Genomic DNA, 21,992 nt, shown 5'->3' on the forward strand with positions numbered 1-21,992 from the left:
GTGTGTTCAAGATCCTTTTCGGCCAAGAGTGTGGGAAGTGCACACTGGTCATCTTATCAGGGCCCCACCCAACCACACGTGCGGAACCCTGGAGGCCAAGGGGCCGCGTGGGCGGGCGCCCCCCTCCGCATCCGGGTTTCACGGGGACCAGCCCGGCAGAGGCCGGGCACAGGAGGGTCAGCTCGCTCCCTAGAAGCCGTCCACAACGTTCTTCTTGTAGACGTCATCGTTGTAGACTCTCTGGGTCCTTTTGTCCCTGTGGCAGCCCTTGGGGTTGTTCTGGACAGCTACAGAGGGAGGGCAGGAGTTAGGGCCTGAAGGGGAGGCCTCCAGTGCAGAGCCCGACTACCTCACTCCCAGCCTCTGGCTGCGGGGAGCCACGGCTCTATGCTGCCCTCTGGTGGCGGGACGGCCGCTCTCCCTTTAGCCCCTTGGGGGTGGGGGTGGGGGCTGTCAACCATCACCACTGGCAAGGGGCGGGCGCGCTGTTATCTTGACACTTGGGGATACGTAACACGTCTTGTTCCTGAAAAAGTCCCAGATCCTACGGTTGACACACGCTGGTGCTTCCCTAGCACCCCAGTCAGTACGTTTAAAATGAAAGCTAGAAGGTCCCTATCGCCTGTTGCTGCCACACTGGTCTTTCCTGAACCCTGTATCTGGAGGCTGCTCTGGCTCGGAACCGTTCCTGCCGCCTTTGCCAGGAAAATCAGTTTCCGCTAAAACAGGTTCTTCACACGGAGAAATGCAATCGTCCCTCCAGGGGGACGTGCCACAGGGGCAGCACTGGTCCCTGTGAGTCCCCCTCAGGCCCCCAGCTCTCCTGCCCCTCCTCCCTGCGCCCCGTGCGCCCCCCTTTTTTTTATAGAGACAGAGAGTCAGAGAGAGGGATAGATAAGGACAGACAGGAACGGAGAGAGATGAGAAGCATCAATCATTAGTTTTTGTTGCGACACCTTAGTTGTTCATTGATTGCTTTCTCATATGTGCCTTGACCACGGGCCTTCAGCAGACCAAGTGACCCCTTGCTCAAGCCAGCGACCTTGGGTCCAAGCTGGTGAGCTTTTGCTCAAAGCAGATGAGCCCACGCTCAAGCTGGCGACCTCGGGGTCTCGAACCTGGGTCCTCCGCATCCCAGTCCGACACTCTATCCACTGTGCCACCGCCTGGTCAGGCCAGTGCGCCCCTTCCTTCTCCTCCTCCCTGTGCCCTGTGAGCCCCTCACTTCACCCCATCTCCAAGGGCTCCGTCCCTGCCGCTCTGGGGCTGCTGTGAACTCCCCCACCAGCCGCCATCCTCTGGGGTCTCTGAACCCCGACTCCGCTGACTGCACCTCCTTCTCAAAGCTGCCGTCCTCTGGCTGCCTCGGCCCAGGCACCCCTGCTGCTGCCCCCAGCCCTGACCCTTCCTGCTGCGTCAGCCTCAGCCTGACGGGTCGGGAGGGCTGGGACGAGCGGGGTGCGAGGACAGACCCCCCCACCTGCTCCCTGCACATTCCCCAGGCCCGTGCTGCGTCCCGTTTTCCTCCGGCCTCCCCAGGGACGCTGCTGTCGCGCAGCCGCCCTAGATACAGGTGGCCGACACCACGGTGTCCCTCCTCCCTCACGCCGGAGTTCCAGACCCCTATGCCAAATGCCTGCTCTATAAAACCAACTACACTCATCTCGAAACGCCAAGGCCACACGAGGGGCGCACACTCCGCACGGACCCAGCCCACGTTCCAGCCACTGCGGTGGTTTCTACCCTCTTCTCTCCTTTGTCCTGCGGCAGCCAACAGAGGGACCACCACTCTCCCATTCCCACAGCCCCCCGCAAACCCAGGCCTCTGGGGAGCCCAGGGACATGGGCGGGGGGCGACGGAGGAAGAAGAGGTGAGCGGGAGGAGGCAGGGCGAGGGTGGGAGGAGCGCGCTCTCACCGAGGGAGCCCCAGACAGATTTGCCGACGGCAACGTCCAGCATGGGCTGCTTGCGGGCAATGCTGACTTTGAGCTGCACGGACTCCACCTGGGTCCCGTTGAGCTGGGGCGGAGAGGGCAGAGGACGGAGCGTCACAGACAAACCCAGGGGCTTCCGTGAGCTGCCGTCCTAGCAGTACGCTGAGCAGGGATCTGAGACTACGAGGGATTCTGTTGAGTAGGGAGAGGCTTTCTCTGCTAACGGCCCGGTCTCCTCCCAGCTCCCCGACTTTAAAGAGAAAACAGGAGGTTGGGGGGGGCAGGGGGTAGAGGCGGGGGACAGACCCGGGAAGCCCCCACCTCGGCGACGGCCTGGTCTGCTGACTCCATCTTCTCGTAGGTGATGAAGGCGCAGCTGGGGGGAGAGCGCAGGGTCGGGGCTGCGGGCGCTCCTGAGCCCAGCCAGACCCAGGCCTCGCCTGCCGCCGGCCGGCGACCCGAGGCCCTCCCCCAGGACACCGGCCCAGCTCCTCCCAGGACTCATCTTGCCCCACAGTCACCCTTACTTTCTGGGGGGGTCCATAGAGAGGTCAATGATGTTTCCAAAGGGAGAGAAAGCCCCGCGGAGGAGGGCGGGCGTCATGTCTTCCCCGTACACATAGAGAGTGTTCCCTTTCCGGGGGGACCAGAACTCAGGGAACGCGTCCGACCCTGTGAGGCCACGAGAGCACAGGGTCAGGGGTCAGGGGCCCGCGCCTCACCCTCCGCTCAGAGCCCACTCTGGTCGGAGTGGCCGAAACCTCGAGGTCAGTCTCCCTCCCGGCCAGGCCCACTCACTGCGGAAAGAACCGTCTGACTTGCGGTCTCTGTCGCGGTCCCGATCTCTGTCCCGATCCCGATCTCTGTCCCGATCCCGATCTCTGTCCCGGTCCCGGTCTCTGTCCCGATCTCGGTCTCTGTCCCGGTTCCGCTCGTGACTGCGGTCCCGGCTGCGGCTCCGGCTCCGGGGTGGGGAGACGGAGGAGCGGGCGCCGCCCCGATCTTCACAGCCCCAGTCGAAGCCCCGAGAGGGGCCGTCACCAGGCCCGGGGCCCTCGTCCCCGTCCGGCCCCAGCTCCTGAAGCCGATCACTGGAAGACACAAAGCTGGGGGCGGCAGGCAGGCAGACGGTGGGGCTCAGAGGGGGCCTTTGCCTCGTCTTCCCAGACCCTGTGGAGAGTCAACCCTCACTCTGCAGCCCCAGCCCCAACCCTCCCGAGGACCGGACAGCCCACCCCGCCTCACCCGCCGCCGGCCGGGACCCCATCTCATCTCTGCTTGCTCACCTCTCGTACAGAGATTTCCTCTGGGGACGTCGGGACGACTGAAAGAGAGACCCAGTTTCAGTGAAGACGGTTCCCAGCTGCCGGCACGCGGCCCCTCAAGGGTGGGGGCCCGGGAACCTCACCTCCTGCAGGTCGTCGTCAGCAGACACGCTCCTCTGGAACGGCTGGAACGTGGGCACGGGCCCCTTCTCAGGGTCCTAGGAGGGCGGAGACCGCTCTCAGGGCTGGAGCAGGAGGCCACCCAACCACAGGACAGAAAGGGTCCCTCGCCCTCCTCAGCTTCCTTCAGCCTTTTTATTTTCTTCTTTTAATTCTTTTGTACTTCTCTTATTTGAGTACGTGCTATTTTAGAGTAAGCGGCCGTGATATACTCTTTTTTTTTTTGTATTTTTTCGAAGCTGGAAACAGGGAGGCAGCCAGACAGACTCCCGCATACACCCGACCGGGATCCACCCGGCATGCCCACCAGGGGGCGACGCTCTGCCACAATCAGAGCCATTCTAGCACCTGAGGTGGAGGCCATGGAGCCATCCTCAGTGCCTGGGCCAACTTTGCTCCAATGGAGCCTTGGCTGCGGGAGGGGAAGAGAGAGACAGAGAAGAAGGAGAGGGGGAGGGGTGGAGAAGCAGATGGGCGCCTCTCCTGTGTGCCCTGGCCGGGAATCGAACCCGGGACTCCTGCACGCCAGGCCGACGCTCTACCACTGAGCCAACCGGCCAGGGCCTGATATACTCTTAAAGTATTTAGTTCCTCTAAAGGTTTCTCAGACCTGGGGACGTTTCAGTCTGTTCAGCTCCTGAGGACCACACAGCCCACGGGCTCCGACAGGGCGCCCAGAGCTCCGGAATGTGGACGATGGAGAGCTCGGGGTCTTCCTTCTCTCCGTCTCTCAGACAAGCAACCGGAAGTTCAGAACGGCACAGCCACCTGCCCGCCACTGAACGGGCGCTGCTTCTCCCCTAAACTTACCTCTGCGCCAACTTGGAGGGATGCCCTCTGAATTCAAGGGTCCCCTAAACTATCTTTCTTTAAAATTTTTTTTCAGTTGATTTGAGAGAGAGGAAGGGGGGAAAGGGAGGGAGAGAGAGACACAGAGAGAGGCATCAAGTCCTTGTTGCACTCAGTGGCCCATTTGGTGTGGACCATTGACCGCTCCTCAAACGGGTCCTGCCTGGGGACCGGGCGGGGGGTTGCACCCGCGCCCTCTGGCCCGCCGGGTCGAGGCTGGACCCTAACAAGCTTTCTGCCTGCGCTTACCTTCAACTTCCCCTCTAGGGTCCGGGAGCGTTTGAAGCCCGAGTTCTTGGTCTCGGCCTTGATGGCGCTGATGGCCCCTGACTTCACCAGCTGCTTCGCCTGCTCTGTGGCAGTGGCAGTGTCCACCACCGGCTGCTCCGATAACGCTGGGGTCGCAATGGGAAGAGGCACGGGGTCGGCCGGGCCGCGGGGAGGCTGGCCCGTGCTCCCCGCTCCCGGCCCCCCAGCCTGCCCGCCACTCACAGCGCTTGACGCCGCCCTGGCTGGCGGTGCTGCTGCTGCTTTGCTTCTTCAGAGCCAGCAGGGCCTTTTTCTGGGAACGGAACGGGAAGGAGAAGGAGAAAGGGGCTGGAGGGCCGGCTCCTGACCGGACCCTTTCCCAGGGTCCCTGCCCCCCCCACGCGCCCACCTTCCTCAGAGGAAAGAGGGCGCCCGGACTGGCTCACGGAGCCAGCCCTGCCTCTTACGCCAGGTCCACAGCGACGGCGCCGTGGACTGCGGCGCAGTGACCTACGCTATCCAGGCCACGGTGTCCAGGGGCTTGCCGGAGCACCGCGTGTTCGAAGCTGAAGACAAGGAATTCGTCAAGGACCGGAGCCCCAGGTTACAAGCTGCACGTAACTCTCAGCCTACGGGGCCTTCCTGGGGAACGCGCCCACCCGTCCCCTGCCACTGAACGAGGACGCGCCCTCCGTTACTTTACAACGGGGACGGGCAAAAGTAAGAGGTGCAGCACCCACCCCCCAAAAAGCTTATATTTTGAAAAATAAAATGATGACTAAATTGCCAAGAATGTTCACAAGAGGTACAAACGGCTTGAGAGCAGGTAGAATTTCCTGATAACAAACAGCCATGCATGACCTGCAGTGGCGCAGTGGGTAAAAGCATCGACCTGGAACACTGAGGTCACCGGTTCGAAACCCTGGGCTTCCCTGGTCAAGGCACATATGGGAGTTGATGCTTTCTGCTCCTCCCTCCCTTCTCTCTCTGTCTCCTCTCTCTAAAATGAATAAATAAAATCTAAAAATAAATAAATAAAAAATAATTAACAAAACAAAACAAAACAAAACAAAAAACAAACAAACAGCCATTAAATGGGACCCTGGCTAGAGTCTGCACAACACGGACAGAGGGGGAAGAAAGGGGGCATTTTGGATAAAGAAAACAGGGTGGCAAAAATGCAGCAAGATGAAGCCTTTGGGAATGTGTATTTTGGGACTACTGAGTAGTTTCATTTAACTAAAAAGGGATGCCAACTGAAGGCTTTGGTCCATAGACAATGTGAAGCCACTTAAGGGTTTTGAGAAAAAGGGACAGGTTCTTGTTTTCTTCTTTTTTTTTCCCCCAAGTGAGAAGAGGAAAGAGAGATTGCTGCATGTGCCCCAACCAGGATCCACCTGGCAACCCCCTTTGGGGGCCAATGCTCTGCCCATCTAGGGCCATGCTTGCAAGAGAGCTATTTTTAGCACCTGAGGTAGAGGCTCCACTGAGCCATCCTCAGCGCCCAGGGCTTGATGCACTCAATTGAGCCAAGGCTGCCGGGGGGAGGAGGAGGGAGAGTGAAAAGGGAGAGAGAAGAGGGAGGGGGAAGGGTGGAGAAGCAGATGGGCGCTTCTCCTGTGTGTCCTGACCAGGAATCAAACCTGGGACTTCCACATGCCAGACCGATGCTCTACCACTGAACCAACTGGTCAGGGCCAGAGTTTTCTGTTTACAATGAGTCATTTTAATAAGAGTGAAAAACTCTGTTAAAAAACAACAACAATACTAAGAAACATGTTTAGTGATCAATACAACAGTCTAAGTGGCTGTCAGCCAAGATCTGCTCTACAGATACACAGGAAACAAAATGGGAGAAACTGCTTTCAAGAAAGATTCAAGAGCCTGACCAGGCGGTGGCGCAGTGGATAGAGCGTCAGACTGGGATGCAGAGGACCCGGGTTCGAGACCCTGAGGTCACCAGCTTGAGTGCGGGCTCATCTGGTTTGAGGAAAAGCTCACCAGCTTGAGCCCAAGGTTGCTGGCTCCAGCAAGGGGTTACTCGGTCTGCTGAAGGCCCGCGGTCAAGGCACATATGAGAAAGCAATCAATGAACAACTAAGGTGTCGCAATGAAAAACTAATGATTGATGCTTCTCATCTCTCTCCGTTCCTGTCTGTCTGTCCCTGTCTATCCCTCTCTCTGACTCACTCTCTGTAAAAAAAAAAAAAAAAAAAAAAAGAAAGATTCAAGAAGATTTGGCCAATAGAGAAATCAGAGATGAGATTCCACCCCTCCCCCAATTCCAAACACATGGGAGAGCTGATTGCCGTCAGTCCGTATTTGGAAGGTTGAGAAAAGGAAGTAGATTAGAATAGCTAGGAAGACCACAGCTCTACTTTGGACAGGTGAAAGTTATCAGCAAGACACCAGGTGGAACTGGAAAACCAAATCTGGGGCGCCCCAGCTTTTCGGTGGAAATAAAAGCCAAGAGAAAGGGAGACAACTCCACGGGAAATGGGACAGAAAAGAGACAGGTGCACACCAAGACCTGGCGACAGCCCACCTCTGGAGTTGCCCCGGGAGGTGACCATCTCCGGTGCTGAGCCCTTGGGCCCTCCACGCTCAGCCCAGGCGGCCTCAGAGGTCGAGGAAGAGTCCTCAGGAAAGTCGGGTCACGGCCCACACAGGCTCCCTCACCTTTTTCTTCAGTTTGTTGAATTTCTTCTGCAGGGCCTCCTCCTCCTCGCTCAGTCCGGGGGGTATCACCAACATGGTTGCTCCTGGTTCAGGGGCAGGGCCCAAGGCTGTCTTTCTCCACCGTCACCGCCGAGGCCACACGCAGGCCACCGCGCCCAGCCAGCCCCAGCCCTCCGAGCCCCTTGAGTCCTCCTGTCAGTCCGTCGCCTGTCCCTACCCCTTGCTCAAGCCCGGCTGCAGTCCACACTCCCGCACGTCGGGGTCCACCAGCATTCCCTCCTGTTGCAGTAATATAATGTTACTGTAACTAAATATATAGAAATGTAGAAACATATGGAAGATATGTAGAGATAATTAGGATATAACATTAAAAGCAATTAAGGGAACTGAATAAAGTTATACCAGCTGGATAGGAACTAATCTAGTGAGTACAGGTAGGATAGACTAACATTATATTACTGCAACACCTCCTCTAGGAATCCCCGGAGTCCGGGGGCGCCACGTGGCCCGGGGAGAAACACCCCCTCCGTCGTCAGGGCGACGGCACCGGAACCCCCCTCTGCCCGCGCAGGTGAGGCCGGCAGCCCGCGAGGTCCGCCCCGCAGAGGAGGCGGTGGAGGAACCCGAGCCGCGGGCTGAGCACCGCAGAAGGGGAGGAGAAGAAAGAAGGAGCTCGGAAAAGAGGGGCGAAAGGCGGAGGAAAGACGGAGCGCCTCACCTGGGGAGGTGGGGGGGGGGCCGCAACCCCGAGGCAGCGGTCTCCGGCGGCGCCGGCGCGGGGACGCGGCGCTCCGGCTCAGAGCGCTGACGTAAGCGAGGGGCGGTAAACTCGGTAACCAAGGCGGCCCCTGGGGTTGCGAGAACTTCCGCCCGGGATCGCGAGCACTTCCGCCCTGCCTTGCTCCGGTTCTGTAGCAGCCGGCCACGCCCCCGGCCGGGCGGGCGGACGGCGAAAGTTAACCTCACTTCCGCCCGTCCCGGGGCGGGGCTCACACCTTGGCTCCTCGCTGCACTTCCGGGCTGCGGGCTGCTGCTTTTGGTTCCAAGATGTTGGAGACGGAGCGACTCGGTGAGGGAGAGGGAGTGGAACGAAGGCCTAGATGGGAATCGACGCTTGACCCCTGACCTCTGATCTTTCTCCCTTAGTGCTCCCTCCCCGGGACCCCCTGGATCTGCCCATTCGGGCTGTGGAGCTGGGATGCACAGGGCGCTGGGAACTGCTGAACGTGCCTGGGGCTCCCGAGAGCACCGTGAGTGACTTTTGACCCTGACCTTTGACCCACGTTGAGCCTAAAACCTCTTCTTTACCGTAGAGGCTAGCATCGCCCGCTTTTCAGCCTGGACACCTGTCACCCGGGCCTGGCCTGGCGCAGGACAGACTCCAGCCTGGGGGACCCGCTGTGGGTCAGAGCCCCTGTGAGGACGCGCGGGGACCGCTAGGGATACCCTAGCTCGGCGGAGAACTGCAGCCCCCTTCTGTCTCCAAGCACGTGCTGTTGGCTGAGATACTAGCCTTCCAGTCCCTGACTTTTCCTAAAGGTCACGATTCTTAAATTTCAGTGTGTCTCATCATCGGTGTGTGTGGGGGGGACAGTCCAGTTCCCAGGTCCAGCCCCAGATTCTGAAATCTGGAACGTGTATGATGAACCGGCCGCACCCGTGGAGATTGGGGAGCACGTCGTTTGTTCTGTCCTTTGGGAAGAAAGGATCACTTCACCTGGACTGCTCTCGTCTGTCCGGGACATCTCGCATTCCTGATCTAAACGCGAGTCCTGTCCCTTTTTGTCCCGTCTCGCCCTTGCTCCAGCTTCCCCACGGCCTCCCTCCCTGTGCCCCGGATCTGCAGCAAGAAGCAGCACAGTTGTTTCTGTCGTCTCCAGCCTGGCTGCCTCTGCACGGTCTGGAGCACGCTGCCCGGTGAGGGGTCTGCAGGGGCCTGGACCAGGGGGATGGGCCCCTGCAGGAAGCTGAGAGAAAGGAGAAAGCAGACTTGAAAATTCCTTCCTTCTCTCCAGAAAATGGCAGAGGAAGACGGATCCCTGGTCTCTCCTCACTGTGTTGGGGGCCCCGGTGCCCTCCGACCTCCAGGCCCAAAGACACCCGACCACAGGCCAGATACTGGGCTACAAGGAGGTAAGAGATCGGGCCGCGAGAAGCAGAGCTGGGAAAAGGAAGGTCGGAGGCAAGCTCACCCTCACTGTGGCTCTGATCTCTTGCCTCAGGTCCTGCTGGAGAATACAGACCTGTCGGCCACGACCTCCTTATCGCTTCGCCGGCCACCAGGGCCCAGCTCCCAGTCCCTGTGGGGGAATCCAACCCAGTACCCTTTCTGGCCAGGTGACTCTTCGGGGAAGGAGGTTGTAGGGGAGGGAGCCCCCAGTCTCCGGGGAAGGGTTCCCGTGTCTCTCCTCGGGAGTCCTTATGTGTCCAGCCTCCCCCCAGGCGGAATGGATGAGCCCACTATGACAGAGCTGAGCGCTCGGGACGAAGCTGAGAAGGACATAGACTTTGAGAAAGGTGAGCCTGACCTGTGGTGGCGCAGCGCAGAAAGTATTGTCCTTGAACGCTGAGGTCGCCGGTTCGAAACCCTCGGCTTGCCTGATCAAGGCATAGACAAGAAGCAACTACTACTAGTTGATGTTTCCTGTTCCTAACTCCTCATCCCTTTCTCAAATCAATAAATAAGATCATGAAAAAAAGAAAAAGAGAGGAAAGTGAGGTGATGTCAGGTAGGACCTTGGGGAGCAGGGCTCCAAGTCTGGGCCCTGAGGACAAGGGGCCTATCACTGGGCTGCTGCTAGCCCTTCCATGCCTTTCAGTGAATTAGGAAAAGGTGCCTGACCAGGCGGTGGCGCAGTGGATAGAGCATCGGACTGGGACACGGAGGACCCAGGTTCGAAACCCCGAGCCTGCCAGCTTGAGCACGGGCTCATCTGGTTTGAGCAAGGCTCACCAGCTTGGACCCAAGGTCGCCGGCTTGAGCAAGGGGTCACTCGGTCTGCTGTAGCCCCATGGTCAAGGCACATATGAGAAAGCAATCAATGAACAGCTAAGGAGCCATAATGAAGAATTGATGCTTCTCATCTCTCTCCCTTCCTGTCTGTCTGTCCCTATCTGTCCCTCTCTCTGTCTGTCTCTGTCACAAGAAAAGAAAAAAAGAATTAGAAAAAGGTTCTCCTTACATTACAACCCTTACTGTATTTGTTGGAAAACTGTTATAACAGCTGTCCCCAGCTACGACACCTATGCTGAAAACGGCAGTTTTTAGGTATGTATATGTGACATATAATGTGTGCAGCTGTGTCCAGTGGTCCTGACTCTCTCTGTCCCTGTCCTCCAGATCTTCTTAGTGTCCCACCTGGCTTTAAGAAAGGCGTGGACTTTGCACGGAAGGGTGAGTTTGAGACGGGGATGTAGGAGGCGTGGTGCCCTTCTAGGACAGAGGTGGGACATGACCGGGACCCCCTTTTTCCTTGCTCCCCAGATCACCCCGCTCCAGCTCCCGGGTTGCTCAGCCTCAGCCGTCTGCTGGAGCCCCTGGACCTGGGTGGGGGCGACGAAGACGAGCGGGAGGCGGTGGGGCCGCCAGGAGGAGCCCGCGGGGACGCCGCTTCAGCCTCCTGCAGTGCGCCCTTGGCCCGGGCAAGCAGCTTGGAGGACCTCGTGTTGCGGGTTGGTGCCTCTGGGCAGGCAAGGCGGGAAGGGAGGGGCCTGGCCCCGGGAGGGTGGGCTGGCGTGGTGGCTCTAAGGGGACGACCGCAGCGTCTTGTGGGAGGGGTGGTAGCGGAGAGCTCTCTGGCTGTGCCTTTAGCACGTCTACCTCTCGCTTTCCCAGGAAACGTCGACTGTTGTGTCACCCCCAGAGCCCCCCCCGCCGCTGCCTCAGGAGCAGTGGGCCATTCCCGTGGATGTCACCTCCCCCGTCGGTGATTTCTACCGCCTCATTCCCCAGCCAGCCTTCCAGGTAGTGTGGTCCAGTCCTCACGTGCTCCCCACCGACTCCCAGCCGTGGCCTTGTCCCCTGTCCCCGCCAGAGGTCAGGGGCCCGGCCCTCCGTCCCAGCCTCGCCTTCCTCTGGCCGCCGCCCTGCGTGCCCCGTGGGCCGGAGGGGAGAGGGCCCCTGGCCCTTCTCCAGCCCCCATCTGTCTCTCTCTCCCACAGTGGGCCTTCGAGCCGGACGTGTTCCAGAAACAGGCCATCCTGCACCTGGAGCGGCACGACTCGGTCCTCGTGGCGGCCCACACGTCCGCGGGGAAGACGGTCGTGGCCGAGTACGCCATCGCCCTTGCTCAGAAGCACATGACGCGGTACGGCCTCCACCGCCCCCGGCCGTCCGGCTTCCCCCGCGTCCTGTCTGCGCCTCGCCCCGGCCCGTGTCCTCACTCTTGTCTTTCGGATGGGAGACGGGGGGGGGGGGGGGACGCCGAAACGGGGGCCCACGTGGAAACGAGAAGGTGTGGGAGGAGAGACCTGCGTGCGTTTACTCCAGGAAGCGGTCGTGGGACGGGACTGTTGTGGGGCCGTGTCAGGAAGGGGAAGGACGGAAGTCTGGCTCAGGGGGGGTGGCAGGGGGTGCCTGAGCTCTGCGGCGTGCCGCTGGGAGGGCTCGGGGTGGGCCAGGAGGTGTTGCCCCCGCTCGGCACGGAGAGACTGGCTAACTTCACGCCCTGCCGCCTCCCAGCACCATCTACACTTCACCCATCAAGGCTCTGAGCAACCAGAAGTTCCGAGACTTCCGAAACACGTTTGGGGACGTGGGGCTGCTGACTGGGGACGTGCAGCTGCACCCGGAGGCCTCCTGCCTCATCATGACGACAGAGATCCTCCGGTGAGGGGCGGCACGCAGCGTGGGTGGAGTCTGGGTCAGGAGGGTGCGGCTGCTCGGGGGAGCACGCTGGCCGAGTTCAGGGAGACGGGAGCCGCCCGGTGTCAGCCTCCGGCCTCTTCTCCCCAGGTCCATGCTGTACAGCGGCTCAGACGTCATCCGGGACCTGGAGTGGGTCATCTTTGACGAGGTCCACTATATCAACGATGCCGAGGTAGGGGGCAGGAGGCGCCCGGGGCTGCGGACCCCAGCAGTCCCGTCCGGCGGGACTAGTTAGTGGCTCCTGCTTCCATGCAGCCTGAAGCCATACCGCCTTCTTTGCCCTCACGCGGAACCCTGGGTGCAGAAGGGCAGCCCCCCTGAGCTGCCTCTGCCTTGTCTCCTCCCCCCCCCCTCTGTGCCCAGCGGGGGGTCGTGTGGGAGGAGGTGCTCATCATGCTTCCCGACCACGTCTCCATCATCCTCCTGAGCGCCACCGTCCCCAACGCCCTGGAGTTTGCCGACTGGATTGGGTGAGCTGTGTGCCCCGGGGTGCCGTGCTGAAGGGCGCTGCAGGCTTCCCTGGGTGAGATGGGGGGGGGGTCGAAGACCGGGACAGGACCAGAGGGTGTGGAAGTGGGGCTGGGGAACACGGCCACCGGGGCCCAGACCCCATGGCCTTTGGAGAGCCGCAGTGACCAGGCTGGCCTCGCAGCCCAGCTCTCAGGAAAGGCAGGGCGGGGCCTGGAGGGGAACCGGGCCGGACGTGGGCGGCGGGGGCGTGGGCGGCGGGGACGTGGGCCTCCCACACTCCCACCGCTGTCCTCCATCTCCTTCCCGCTCAGACGGCTGAAGCGGCGCCAGATCTACGTGATCAGCACGGTCACCCGCCCCGTGCCCCTGGAGCACTATCTCTTCACGGGGAACAGCCCCAAGACCCAGGGCGAGCTCTTCCTGCTGCTGGACTCCGGAGGCACCTTCCACACGAAGGGGTGCGCGGGGCCGGGCCGGGGGGAGAGGCAGGCTGGGCCCGGCGGGGGGGACTGAGGCCCACCTCCCGCACCCCCAGGTACTATGCGGCGCTGGAGGCCAAGAAGGAGCGGATGAGCAAGCACGCGCAGACCTTCGGGGCCAGGCAGCCCACGCACCAGGGCGGCCCTGCACAGGTGAGCGCCTGTCCCCCCATTTCCTCCCTCTGCCCTCAGGGCTTAGACTTCTGCACTGCCCTAGGGGACACTTCTTTACCCGTCCCCACCTTGCCCCCCCACCCCCCCCTCCCCACCACCGGGTTCAGGGACACCACTCTGCCGTTGCACCCCCCCACCCCCCAGGACCGCGGTGTGTACCTGTCCCTCCTGGCCTCCCTCCGCACCAGGGCGCAGCTGCCCGTGGTGGTGTTCACCTTCTCCCGGGGCCGCTGTGACGAGCAGGCCTCCGGCCTCACCTCCTTGGACCTGACCACGAGCTCCGAGAAGAGTGAGATTCACCTCTTCCTGCAGCGCTGCCTTGCCCGCCTCCGTGGCTCGGACCGCCAGCTGCCCCAGGTGGGGAGGGGGCGGCCAGAAGACCGGGGGACCAGGAGGGGGCGCTGCGCGAGCCCGCCCCGCCCACAGGCCACACCCCTGCCCCCTCCCCCGCAGGTCCTGCACATGTCCGAGCTGCTGCACCGGGGCCTGGGCGTGCATCACAGCGGCATCCTCCCCATCCTCAAGGAGATCGTGGAGATGCTCTTCAGCCGCGGGCTGGTCAAGGTGCGCGCCGTCTCCCCGTCACAGGACCTCCCCGTGTTCCTTAACGGCCCCGAAAGTTAGGTTCCCAGTGTTGCCAGGGAGACAGGAGACTGCGGGCAGACCTCCGAGAGGTAGCGGTTTGGTTCCAGACCTCCGCTGTCAAGCGAAGGTTGCGTGGAAGCGAGTCACGTGGGTTTTCTGGTTCCTCAGTGTACTTAAAAGTCAGGTGTGCACTGCACTATACAGTACTCTATTAAGTGTGCAATAGCATTACATTTAAAAACAATAGATATACTTTTATTAGGGAATACTGCAAAAACCCATCTCCTGAGCCTCTGTGAACTGCCATCTTTGTGCTGGCTGAGGTCCGGGCTTCCATGCTGGTGAAAGTGCAGTGTCTCGGGAAAGTGGTCCAGCGCGGGCTGCCCGCACAGGGGTGGGGCAGTCTGGAGTGGACCCTGGCATATACTTAGGCAAGAATAAGTATACCACCGTCTCTGGTCCTCAGTTTCATTCCTGAGTGTAAGCCACCAGGAAGTTCTCGCCCTGGTCCAGGAGGGCACATGTCTGCACTCCCCTTGCTGGTTCTAGTCTTGTGGCAGGCAGGGTGCTGGGTGGTGGTCCCACGCTGCCCTCTGTTCAGAGGGGCAGGTAGGTGACTGTAGGCCTTGCACGCAGAATGTCCTGCCCCAGGGCAGGGGTTAAGTACAACTACAGGAAGCTGGATAGATGCTGAAAACACCACATAGTGAAAAGTGAGGAAACAGGAGACAATATAGAACTGCCTGTAACTGAACAGCAAATTACACGCACACAAAACAACATGTAAGAATGTATTCACGCCCTGGCCGGTTGGCTCAGCGGTAGAGCGTCGGCCTAGCGTGCGGAGGACCCGGGTTCGATTCCCGGCCAGGGCACATAGGAGAAGCGCCCATTTGCTTCTCCACCCCTCCGCCGCACTTTCCTCTCTGTCTCTCTCTTCCCCTCCCGCAGCCAAGGCTCCACTGGAGCAAAGATGGCCCGGGCACTGGGGATGGCTCTGTGGCCTCTGCCCCAGGCGCTAGAGTGGCTCTGGTCGCAACATGGCGACGCCCAGGATGGGCAGAGCATCGCCCCCTGGTGGGCAGAGCATCGCTCCATGGTGGGCGTGCCGGGTGGATCCCGGTCGGGCGCATGCGGGAGTCTGTCTGACTGTCTCTCCCTGTTTCCAGCTTCAGAAAAACGCAAAAAAAAAAAAAAAAAAAAAAAAAAAAAAGAATGTATTCACACAAAGAGATACTCATTAAATACATGGGATGGCTACCTGACCAGGCGGTGGCGCAGTGGATAGAGCATCGGACTGGGATGCGGAGGACCCAGGTTCGAGACCCCGAGGTCGCCAGTTTGAGTGCAGGCTCATCTGGCTTGAGCAAAGCTCACCAGCTTGGACCCAAGCCCACTGGCTTGAGCAAGGGGTTACTTGGTCTGCTGAAGGCCCGTACGTGGTCAAGGAACATATGAGAAAGCAATCAATGAACAACTAAGGTGTCTCCATGAAAAACTGATAATTGATGCTTCTCATCTCTCTCCATTCCTGTCCTTATCTATCCCTCTCTCTGACTCTCTTTCTGTCCCTGTATTAAAAAAAACAACAAAAAACCCCATGGGATGACTGATGGGGGTGGGGGGTGCAAGGAAATAAACAGGAGCTAAATGCATAGAGTGAGGTTTTCTCAAACCTTCTGGAGGGTTTGCCTGCAGAGATAAATGGGTTCCTGCAAGTTAAGGGCCCGGACGGTGCCTGGTGCCTGTGTAGCCGCGCTACGGTGAGGGGTGCTTGGCATTGTAGCCCCTGTGGCTGACGCTCTGTTCCCTGTGTGTTCCAGGTCTTGTTCGCTACAGAGACCTTTGCCATGGGCGTCAACATGCCGGCCCGAACGGTGGTGTTTGACTCCATGCGCAAGCATGACGGCTCTACCTTCCGGGACCTTCTCCCCGGGGAGTACATACAGATGGCGGGCCGGGCCGGCCGGAGGGGCCTGGACCCCACGGGCACCGTCATCCTGCTCTGCAAGGCCCGTGTGCCCGAGATGGTGGACCTGCACCGCATGATGACGGTGAGCCGCGGCACGAGGCAGCCGGAGGGTCCCGGCTCTGGGTACCCGCACCATTCTCCCTTCCAACCCCTTTGCCCTCTCCTGTTTTTTTTTTCTTTTCTTTTGCTGGGGGAAGCCTAGACAGGAATGAGAAAACCCCAGGGTGAGCCTGGGTCTCATCTCGAGTCATGCTCAGTGGGGACAGAGCTAGCAGGACCTTTGCGGATGTTCCTCAGATTGCTCCCTTCTTCAGCAGGAGGCGAGCAGGCAGCCTGTCTCGGTCCCTCAGCTGCGGAGCTGGGAGCAGCTGTGCTGGTGGGTAGGGCCGGTCCCCAGAAGGCCGGCTGGGGGGCAGCAGGCCCACTGGTGTCCCCCTCCCCCAGGGCAAGCCGTCCCAGCTGCAGTCTCAGTTCCGCCTCACGTACTCCATGATCCTGAACCTGCTGCGGGTGGACGCCCTCAGGGTGGAGGACATGATGCGGAGGAGCTTCTCGGAGTTCCCGTCCCGCAAGGACAGCAAGGTGAGGGGCGGTGGCGGGCCGTACGCCAGGCTGGGCGTGGGACAGGGGGAGCCAGTCCAGGAAGAAGGGGGCGCGCAGAGGCCAGCAGGACGCAGGTGGGGACGTGGCTGACCGAGCCTGCGGCCTTGTTCCACACCCGCCCGCCTCTGCCCAGGCCCACGAACAAGCTCTGGCTGAACTGACCAAGAAGCTGAGCACCCTGGAGGAGCCGGACCTGACCGGCCAGCTGGCCGACCTGCCCGAGTACTACAGCTGGGCAGAGGAGCTGACAGAGACCCGGAGCCGGATTCAGGTGAGCCAGTGTGTGTGGGTGCGCTGGCGGAGGCGGGAGAGACGGCAACACTCTGGGTGCTCCTGACCCCCAGCCCCGGCGTCCCTGACCCTTCCTCCTTTGTCCCCTCTGTGCCCATGCCCACTCGCCAGCACCGAGTCATCGAGTCTGTGAACGGGCTGAAGTCGCTGTCAGCCGGGAGGGTGGTGGTCGTGAGGAGTCAGGAGCATCACAACACACTGGGTGTGATCCTGCAGGTGACCCGGGGCCTGGGCCCCAGGGCGGGAGGAGGAGCCCCGTCTTCCCGTGGGGGCAGGTGACCCGGGGCCTGGGCCCCAGGGTGGGAGAAGGAGCCATCTTCCCGTGGGGGCAGGTGACCCGGGGCCTGGGCCCCAGGGGCGGGAGGAGGAGCCCCCGTCTTCCTGTGGGGGCAGGTGACCTGGGGCCTGGGCCCCAGGGCGGGAGGAGGAGCCCCCGTCTTCCCGTGGGGGCAGGTGACCCGGGGCCTGGGCCCCAGGGGCGGGAGGAGGAGCCCTGTCTTCCCGTGGGGGCAGGTGACCCGGGGCCTGGGCCCCAGGGCGGGAGGAGGAGCCCTGTCTTCCCGTGGGGGCAGGTGACCCGGGGCCTGGGCCCAGGGCAGGAGGAGGAGCCCCGTCTTCCCGTGGGGGCAGGTGGCCCTCCGCCATGCTCACCTGTCCGTCTTGCCTTCCCATCACTGCACGCCCACCTCCCTAGCCCCCTGGTATTGCTGGACTTGGTTGCCAGTCTCCAGTGGGGGGCTCTGATGGCTGCCCCATGGGCTCTACCTGTGGTCCACTCCTCACTCCCCCGTCCTGGCCTCCCACCTCCTCAGGTGTCCTCCAACTCCACCAGCCGAGTGTTCACAACCCTGGTTTTGTGTGAGAAACCCCCGTCTGAGCATGTGCAGGAGAGGGGGTCCACCTCCCCAGCTGTACCCTACCCCGACGACCTTGTGGGCTTCAAGCTGTTCCTGCCCGAAGGTGAGGGTGGGACAGCCGGCCAGGCTCCTACCAGCGGCACTGGCGGGACAGCAGGGTTCGAGGCGAGGTCTGACCCAGCTCTTCCCTCTGCACAGGACCCTGTGACCACACTGTGGCCAAGCTCCAGCCTGCAGACATGGCCGCCATCACCACCAAAGTGCTCCGGGTGAGCGGGGAGAAGATCCTGGAGGACTTCCGCAAGAGGCAGCAACCGAAGTTCAAGTCAGAGACGCAGGGGAGTGGGGGGCGGCGGCCGGGGAGCCCCCAGGTGGACAGGAGCTGCCCTGGAAGGAAGTCTCAGGACCACCTGCTCCTTCCTCAGGAAGGACCCTCCCACTGCCGCCGTGACCACTGCCGTCCAGGAACTGCTGCGCCTGGCCCAGGCCCACCCCGCAGGACCCCCCGCCCTCGACCCCGTCAACGATCTCCAGCTAAAGGACGTGTCTGTGGTGGAGGGGGGGCTCCGGGCCCGGAAGCTGGAGGAGCTGATCGGGGGGGCTCAGTGTGTGCACAGCCCCCGGTTTCCTGCCCAGGTAGGGCCCCGCTTCCCAGCTCCTCTCTGGTCCCCTGTAGGCTGCCCACCCCCGTCTCGGGTCTCGGCCTCAGTCCCCCACAGAGGGCGAAGGGGCTGACCGCTCCTGCCGGTGGGTCTCTCCTCTGCGCAGTACCTGAGGCTGCGGGAGCGGCTGCAGGTGCAGAAGGAGATGGAGCGGCTGCGCTTCCTGCTCTCGGACCAGTCCCTGCTGCTGCTCCCCGAGTACCACCAGCGCGTACAGGTGAGGGCGGGGGCGGACAGGGGGCTGGGGTGGGGGCGGGTGCCGGCACCCACTGTCCCTGCTGCTGCTCCCCGGGTACCACCAGCGCGTGCAGGTGAGGGCGGGGGCGGACAGGGGCCCGGGGTGGGGGCGGGTGCCGGCACCCACTGTTCCTGCCGCTGCTTCCCGGGTACCACCAGCGCGTACAGGTGAGGGCGGGGGCGGACAGGGGGCTGGGGTGGGGGCGGGTGCCGGCACCCACTGTCCCTGCTGCTGCTCCCCGGGTACCACCAGCGCGTGCAGGTGAGGGTGGGAGAGAGCAGGGGGGTCGGGGGACCGAGGGTACCCAGCACCCACCGCCCCTCCTCCAGGTGCTCCGGACCCTGGGGTACGTGGACGACGCGGGCACCGTGAAGCTGGCGGGGCGAGTGGCTTGTGCCATGAGCAGCCACGAGCTGCTCCTCACGGAGCTCATGTTTGACAACGCTCTGAGTGCCCTCCGGCCGGAGGAGATCGCTGCGCTGCTCTCGGGCCTGGTCTGCCAGAGCCCCGGGGACACGGCGGAGCAGCTCCCCGTCACTCTCAAACAGGTATGGGGCCTCCTCTCCTTCCTCCCTCCCTCCGCTGGCCGCATTATTCCTGGTCCCCACACCCAGCTTTCCCCAAGGGACCGCTCCAGCCCCGTAAGTGCTCCTAAGAGCCAGAGCGGCTCTTCCTGGACCCGAGCCTCCCGTACCCTGGAGCAGGAGGGCAGGTCTTCACCTCTGTCCCACCCGTCCGTCCCCACCTGCAGGGAGTGGAACGTGTCCAGGCTGTGGCCAAGCGGATCGGGGAAGTCCAGGTGGCCTGTGGCCTGAACCAGACCGTGGAGGAATTCGTGGGGGAGCTGAATTTTGGGCTGGTCGGGGTCGTGTATGAGTGGGCCCGGGGCATGGTGAGTAGCCGCAGCTTGGGGCTCTGTGGACGTCTGCTTGGAGAGAGGCTCCCAGGCCTGTCACACTCACTGCCCACCCGGCCTCCTCCACAGCCCTTCTCTGAACTGGCCGGGCTCTCGGGGACCCCTGAGGGCCTGGTGGTCCGCTGCATCCAGCGCCTGGCTGAGATGTGCCGCTCGCTGCGGGGGGCGGCCCGCCTGGTAGGCGAGCCTGTGCTCGGCGCCAAGATGGAGACAGCAGCCACCCTGCTGCGGAGGGACATCGTCTTTGCCGCCAGCCTCTATACTCAGTGAACGACCCCCACGCAGAAGTACTAATAAAACTGCAAACCATCTGTGTGTACTTGAGGTACTGGGCAGGGTGACAACTTAAAGACACAGCAAGGAGACCCACCTAGAAATATACCTTTAACTGCACAGAGATAGGACCACCTTCCCTGAAGTGTCAGGCTTTGGGGGAGGGTGTCTTGGGGGGAGACGGGAGGTCCTGAATCACGGCGTCCACATACCACGTGGGCAGGAAGGTGTGGGGTGCGTCTCGATGCACAGACACTGTGACCGGGCCACCAGGCTCCCAGGAGAAGAGGTGGACGAGCCTGAGGGAAAGATGGAATCCCTTGTCGAGGGCTGGAGATTGGATTCTGGGACCCGGAGGCAAGAAGGGCAGAGCTTAACGCCTCACCTGGGGTCATCCTGAACAACTGTATTCTGCGCAAAGCTAAGGAAGGCGGCGCAGAAGTTCATGCACACGGAGGGGTTCCAGCCATCGCGGTCATTCTGGAGAGGACCAAGGAGGCAGAGGCGAGTGAGGGCAAGAGTGGGAGAAGGGGAAGCACACTGGGGCCCTTAACCCCAGACCTGGGGCCTCAGTGTGGGGGCAGGGAGGTGCCTTACCCTGACGTGTTCAAACATCTGCATGGTGGGGAAGGTCTTGACGGAGCAGACAAAACCCTCTGGGTTACGGAAGCCGGCGACAACGTTGGGGACCCCCAGGAGGAACGACTGAGCCCACCATTTCAGGAGCTTGTGTCTGTAAGGAGAGGCGAGGCGTCAGGGTGGCTCCCAGCCCCCAGCCCCTTCCTCTTCCCCCAAGTCCCTTTCCCAGCTGTCAGTTCTGAGCTCCTGCCCGGCCCACACTCCCCCTGAACCTGTAGAAGCTCCTCCACTGGCCCGGGCTGTGCATCTCCTTGGAGGTCTTGAGCTCCACATAGCAGGTGGGGGGCTGCGGGGATGCAGCCCGGGGGTCTGTGCAGTCCACCTCCCCTGAGAAGAGCAGAGGGTGGGTTCCCAGGCGGCTGCGTAGCACAGAGCAGAAGGCCACGTTGGTGTTAACCTCCCCAGAGGGGTCCGGGCAGCCTCCAGGTTTGTCTGTACAAGGAGAGAAGCAGCAGTGGGGGTGGGGGCTCTCAGTCTCTGGGGCAGGGGGAGAGGACTGCAGGATGGGGTCAGCTCTCACCTGCACACATGTACTGCTCGAACTTGTACCCCATGTACATAAGCTCCCGGAGGAGGGGCGGCCGGGCCAGCCTCTGAGCGCGAGCAGCTGGTGTCTCTACCTCGCTCAGGTACAGGGTCCCCTGGAACCGGGAGGCCGCGAGCTGCCAGCCCTCCTGCCGCTCATATGGTGTGGTCAGCAGTTTTGTCAGGTGCCCCCGCCACGTCACTATGGCCCCTGCCAGCCATCCTGGACTCCTGCTAGAGAGAAGTTAGAGACTGAAGGCCTAACACAAGCATGAGCTCAGATGGCTCCCCAGAGAACAGCCCAAGTTCCTCCTAAGGACTGAATGCGTTCGGGCTCTGCTTTCCTCATCTGAGCGGGCGGGTGCAGGTCTCTGTGTGTGCACTCTGCTCTGCTCACCCTTCCAGCTGGCCTCGGTGCTCCAGGAGCCAGCGCAGCAGGTGGTCCAGGCCCTCTCGGACCTCTTCGTCTCTGGGCTGGTATCGATCAGGGTATCCGTCTCTGAGGTCAAAGCTGAAGCCCTGACCGTTGGTGGGGGGTGGGCTGTAGTAGCGCAACGCTTGGGCATCTCCATGGTACTGGCGCTGGGCGTCCAAGGAGAAACAGCCCAGCTGGGAAGGGCGCCGGTAGAAAGGAAAGGGTCCAGAGTAGAGGGCAGGGTCTGTGGGCAATGAGGGTGTGGGGCGGAGGAGTTTGTTCCCAAGTTCAGCTACTTCTATCTCCCCGGCGCCTCTCTTGGTCCCTCTGGGCTCCATGAAATCTTGAGAGGTGGAGGAGAGCACCTCTTTCACAAAGGAGGCCTGGAGAAGGGAGACTCGGGGTCAGAGACTCGGGGTCTGGCCTTGAAACACCAAAGCCCCAGCCCCTCAGAACCATGGCCAGGGGCACCCAAGGCCTTTCCCCTTGAGCCCCACCCGCACCCCGCGATCTTTCCACGGGTGTGAGTTAAGGATTTGGTTACCTCAGCCCGCCGACCTCGACCCCCACCTGCGCAGGGCTATGACGTCTCAGCAGGTGCACCCTTAAGTCGAAAGGAGATGTAAATATGGTTTTCGGCTGTGGATGACGCAATCATTCAGCGACAGTGGCGGGCAAACCCTGGGGCCGGGAGGCTGGTCCCTGGGCAACCACGCCGCCAGAGAGCCTAGGCCTAGGGCATGAGAGCCCCCGGCGGCCGTCGAGCAGCACCGGCCGCGGGGCTGGACCGGCTGGGAGGAGCGGGAATCGCATCCGCGTCGACCCCTCGCAGCCAGGCTGGGGCGAGCACGGGAGCACTTCTCTTCCG

General features: G+C 61.8%; 3 protein-coding genes across 6 annotated transcripts; 1 reads left to right on the forward strand and 2 right to left on the reverse strand.

Annotated features, from left to right (window-relative positions):
• Position 1: 1 nt before the first annotated feature.
• NELFE (negative elongation factor complex member E) lies at positions 2-8,002 on the reverse strand. Of its 2 annotated transcripts, XM_066359789.1 has the most exons (12): positions 7,876-7,890; positions 7,375-7,436; positions 7,158-7,240; positions 4,722-4,791; positions 4,479-4,624; positions 3,344-3,418; positions 3,222-3,259; positions 2,734-3,041; positions 2,463-2,607; positions 2,257-2,311; positions 1,918-2,020; positions 2-287 (listed from the first exon to the last, which is right to left on the reverse strand). In XM_066359789.1, the coding sequence occupies exons 3-12, from the start codon at positions 7,230-7,232 to the stop codon at positions 190-192; spliced, it is 1,113 nt and encodes a 370-aa protein (XP_066215886.1). In that variant the 5' UTR covers positions 7,233-7,240; positions 7,375-7,436; positions 7,876-7,890; the 3' UTR covers positions 2-189. The 2 variants fall into 2 exon arrangements, with proteins under 2 accessions (XP_066215886.1, XP_066215887.1); XM_066359790.1 differs by lacking the exon at positions 7,375-7,436 and having other exon boundaries at positions 7,876-8,002.
• Positions 8,003-8,147: 145 nt separating this feature from the next.
• On the forward strand, positions 8,148-19,583 carry SKIC2 (SKI2 subunit of superkiller complex). The gene is made up of 28 exons (XM_066359780.1): positions 8,148-8,226; positions 8,304-8,407; positions 8,965-9,074; positions 9,173-9,290; positions 9,380-9,494; positions 9,600-9,674; positions 10,498-10,551; positions 10,642-10,829; positions 10,993-11,121; positions 11,319-11,464; positions 11,839-11,985; positions 12,112-12,196; positions 12,388-12,494; positions 12,807-12,953; positions 13,031-13,127; positions 13,293-13,505; positions 13,602-13,712; positions 15,557-15,787; positions 16,150-16,287; positions 16,442-16,579; positions 16,711-16,815; positions 17,412-17,559; positions 17,655-17,781; positions 17,882-18,092; positions 18,225-18,335; positions 18,686-18,904; positions 19,108-19,248; positions 19,342-19,583. Exons 1-28 carry the CDS (start codon positions 8,205-8,207, stop codon positions 19,540-19,542), a joined length of 3,738 nt encoding a protein of 1,245 aa, XP_066215877.1. The 5' UTR covers positions 8,148-8,204; the 3' UTR covers positions 19,543-19,583.
• DXO (decapping exoribonuclease) lies at positions 19,561-21,988 on the reverse strand. 3 transcript variants are annotated; one of them, XM_066359788.1, is made up of 7 exons: positions 21,695-21,988; positions 21,107-21,507; positions 20,705-20,943; positions 20,397-20,511; positions 20,143-20,278; positions 19,931-20,025; positions 19,561-19,844 (listed from the first exon to the last, which is right to left on the reverse strand). In XM_066359788.1, exons 2-7 carry the CDS (start codon positions 21,460-21,462, stop codon positions 19,694-19,696), a joined length of 1,092 nt encoding a protein of 363 aa, XP_066215885.1. In that variant the 5' UTR covers positions 21,463-21,507; positions 21,695-21,988; the 3' UTR covers positions 19,561-19,693. The 3 variants fall into 3 exon arrangements, with proteins under 3 accessions (XP_066215885.1, XP_066215883.1, XP_066215884.1); XM_066359786.1 differs by having other exon boundaries at positions 20,397-20,616; positions 21,695-21,982; XM_066359787.1 differs by having other exon boundaries at positions 20,397-20,616; positions 20,705-20,940; positions 21,695-21,980.
• Positions 21,989-21,992: the final 4 nt, after the last annotated feature.

Source organism: Saccopteryx leptura, chromosome 1, assembly GCF_036850995.1.
Source record: "Saccopteryx leptura isolate mSacLep1 chromosome 1, mSacLep1_pri_phased_curated, whole genome shotgun sequence".
Classification (NCBI taxonomy): domain Eukaryota; kingdom Metazoa; phylum Chordata; class Mammalia; order Chiroptera; family Emballonuridae; genus Saccopteryx; species Saccopteryx leptura.

What these genes read in the sequence shown, in the direction of transcription:
- NELFE (XM_066359790.1), bottom strand. Translation starts at nt 7,232, where the DNA reads ATGTTGGTGATACCCCCCGGACTGAGCGAGGAGGAGGAGGCCCTGCAG. An exon ending in CCCTAGAGGGGAAGTTGAAG is followed by an intron (nt 3,419 to 4,478) that starts GTAAGCGCAGGC and finishes CCGCCCTCCTAG; the next exon opens with GACCCTGAGAAGGGGCCCGT. An exon ending in GTCAGACGGTTCTTTCCGCA is followed by an intron (nt 2,608 to 2,733) that starts GTGAGTGGGCCT and finishes GTGGCCTCACAG; the next exon opens with GGTCGGACGCGTTCCCTGAG.
- SKIC2 (XM_066359780.1), top strand. Translation starts at nt 8,205, where the DNA reads ATGTTGGAGACGGAGCGACTCG. An exon ending in ATGACGACAGAGATCCTCCG is followed by an intron (nt 11,986 to 12,111) that starts GTGAGGGGCGGC and finishes TCTTCTCCCCAG; the next exon opens with GTCCATGCTGTACAGCGGCT. An exon ending in ATGAGTGGGCCCGGGGCATG is followed by an intron (nt 19,249 to 19,341) that starts GTGAGTAGCCGC and finishes CCTCCTCCACAG; the next exon opens with CCCTTCTCTGAACTGGCCGG.
- DXO (XM_066359786.1), bottom strand. Translation starts at nt 21,462, where the DNA reads ATGGAGCCCAGAGGGACCAAGAGAGGCGCCGGGGAGATAGAAGTAGCT. An exon ending in CACCGAGGCCAGCTGGAAGG is followed by an intron (nt 20,944 to 21,106) that starts GTGAGCAGAGCA and finishes ACTTCTCTCTAG; the next exon opens with CAGGAGTCCAGGATGGCTGG. An exon ending in GTTGTTCAGGATGACCCCAG is followed by an intron (nt 19,845 to 19,930) that starts GTGAGGCGTTAA and finishes TCTTTCCCTCAG; the next exon opens with GCTCGTCCACCTCTTCTCCT.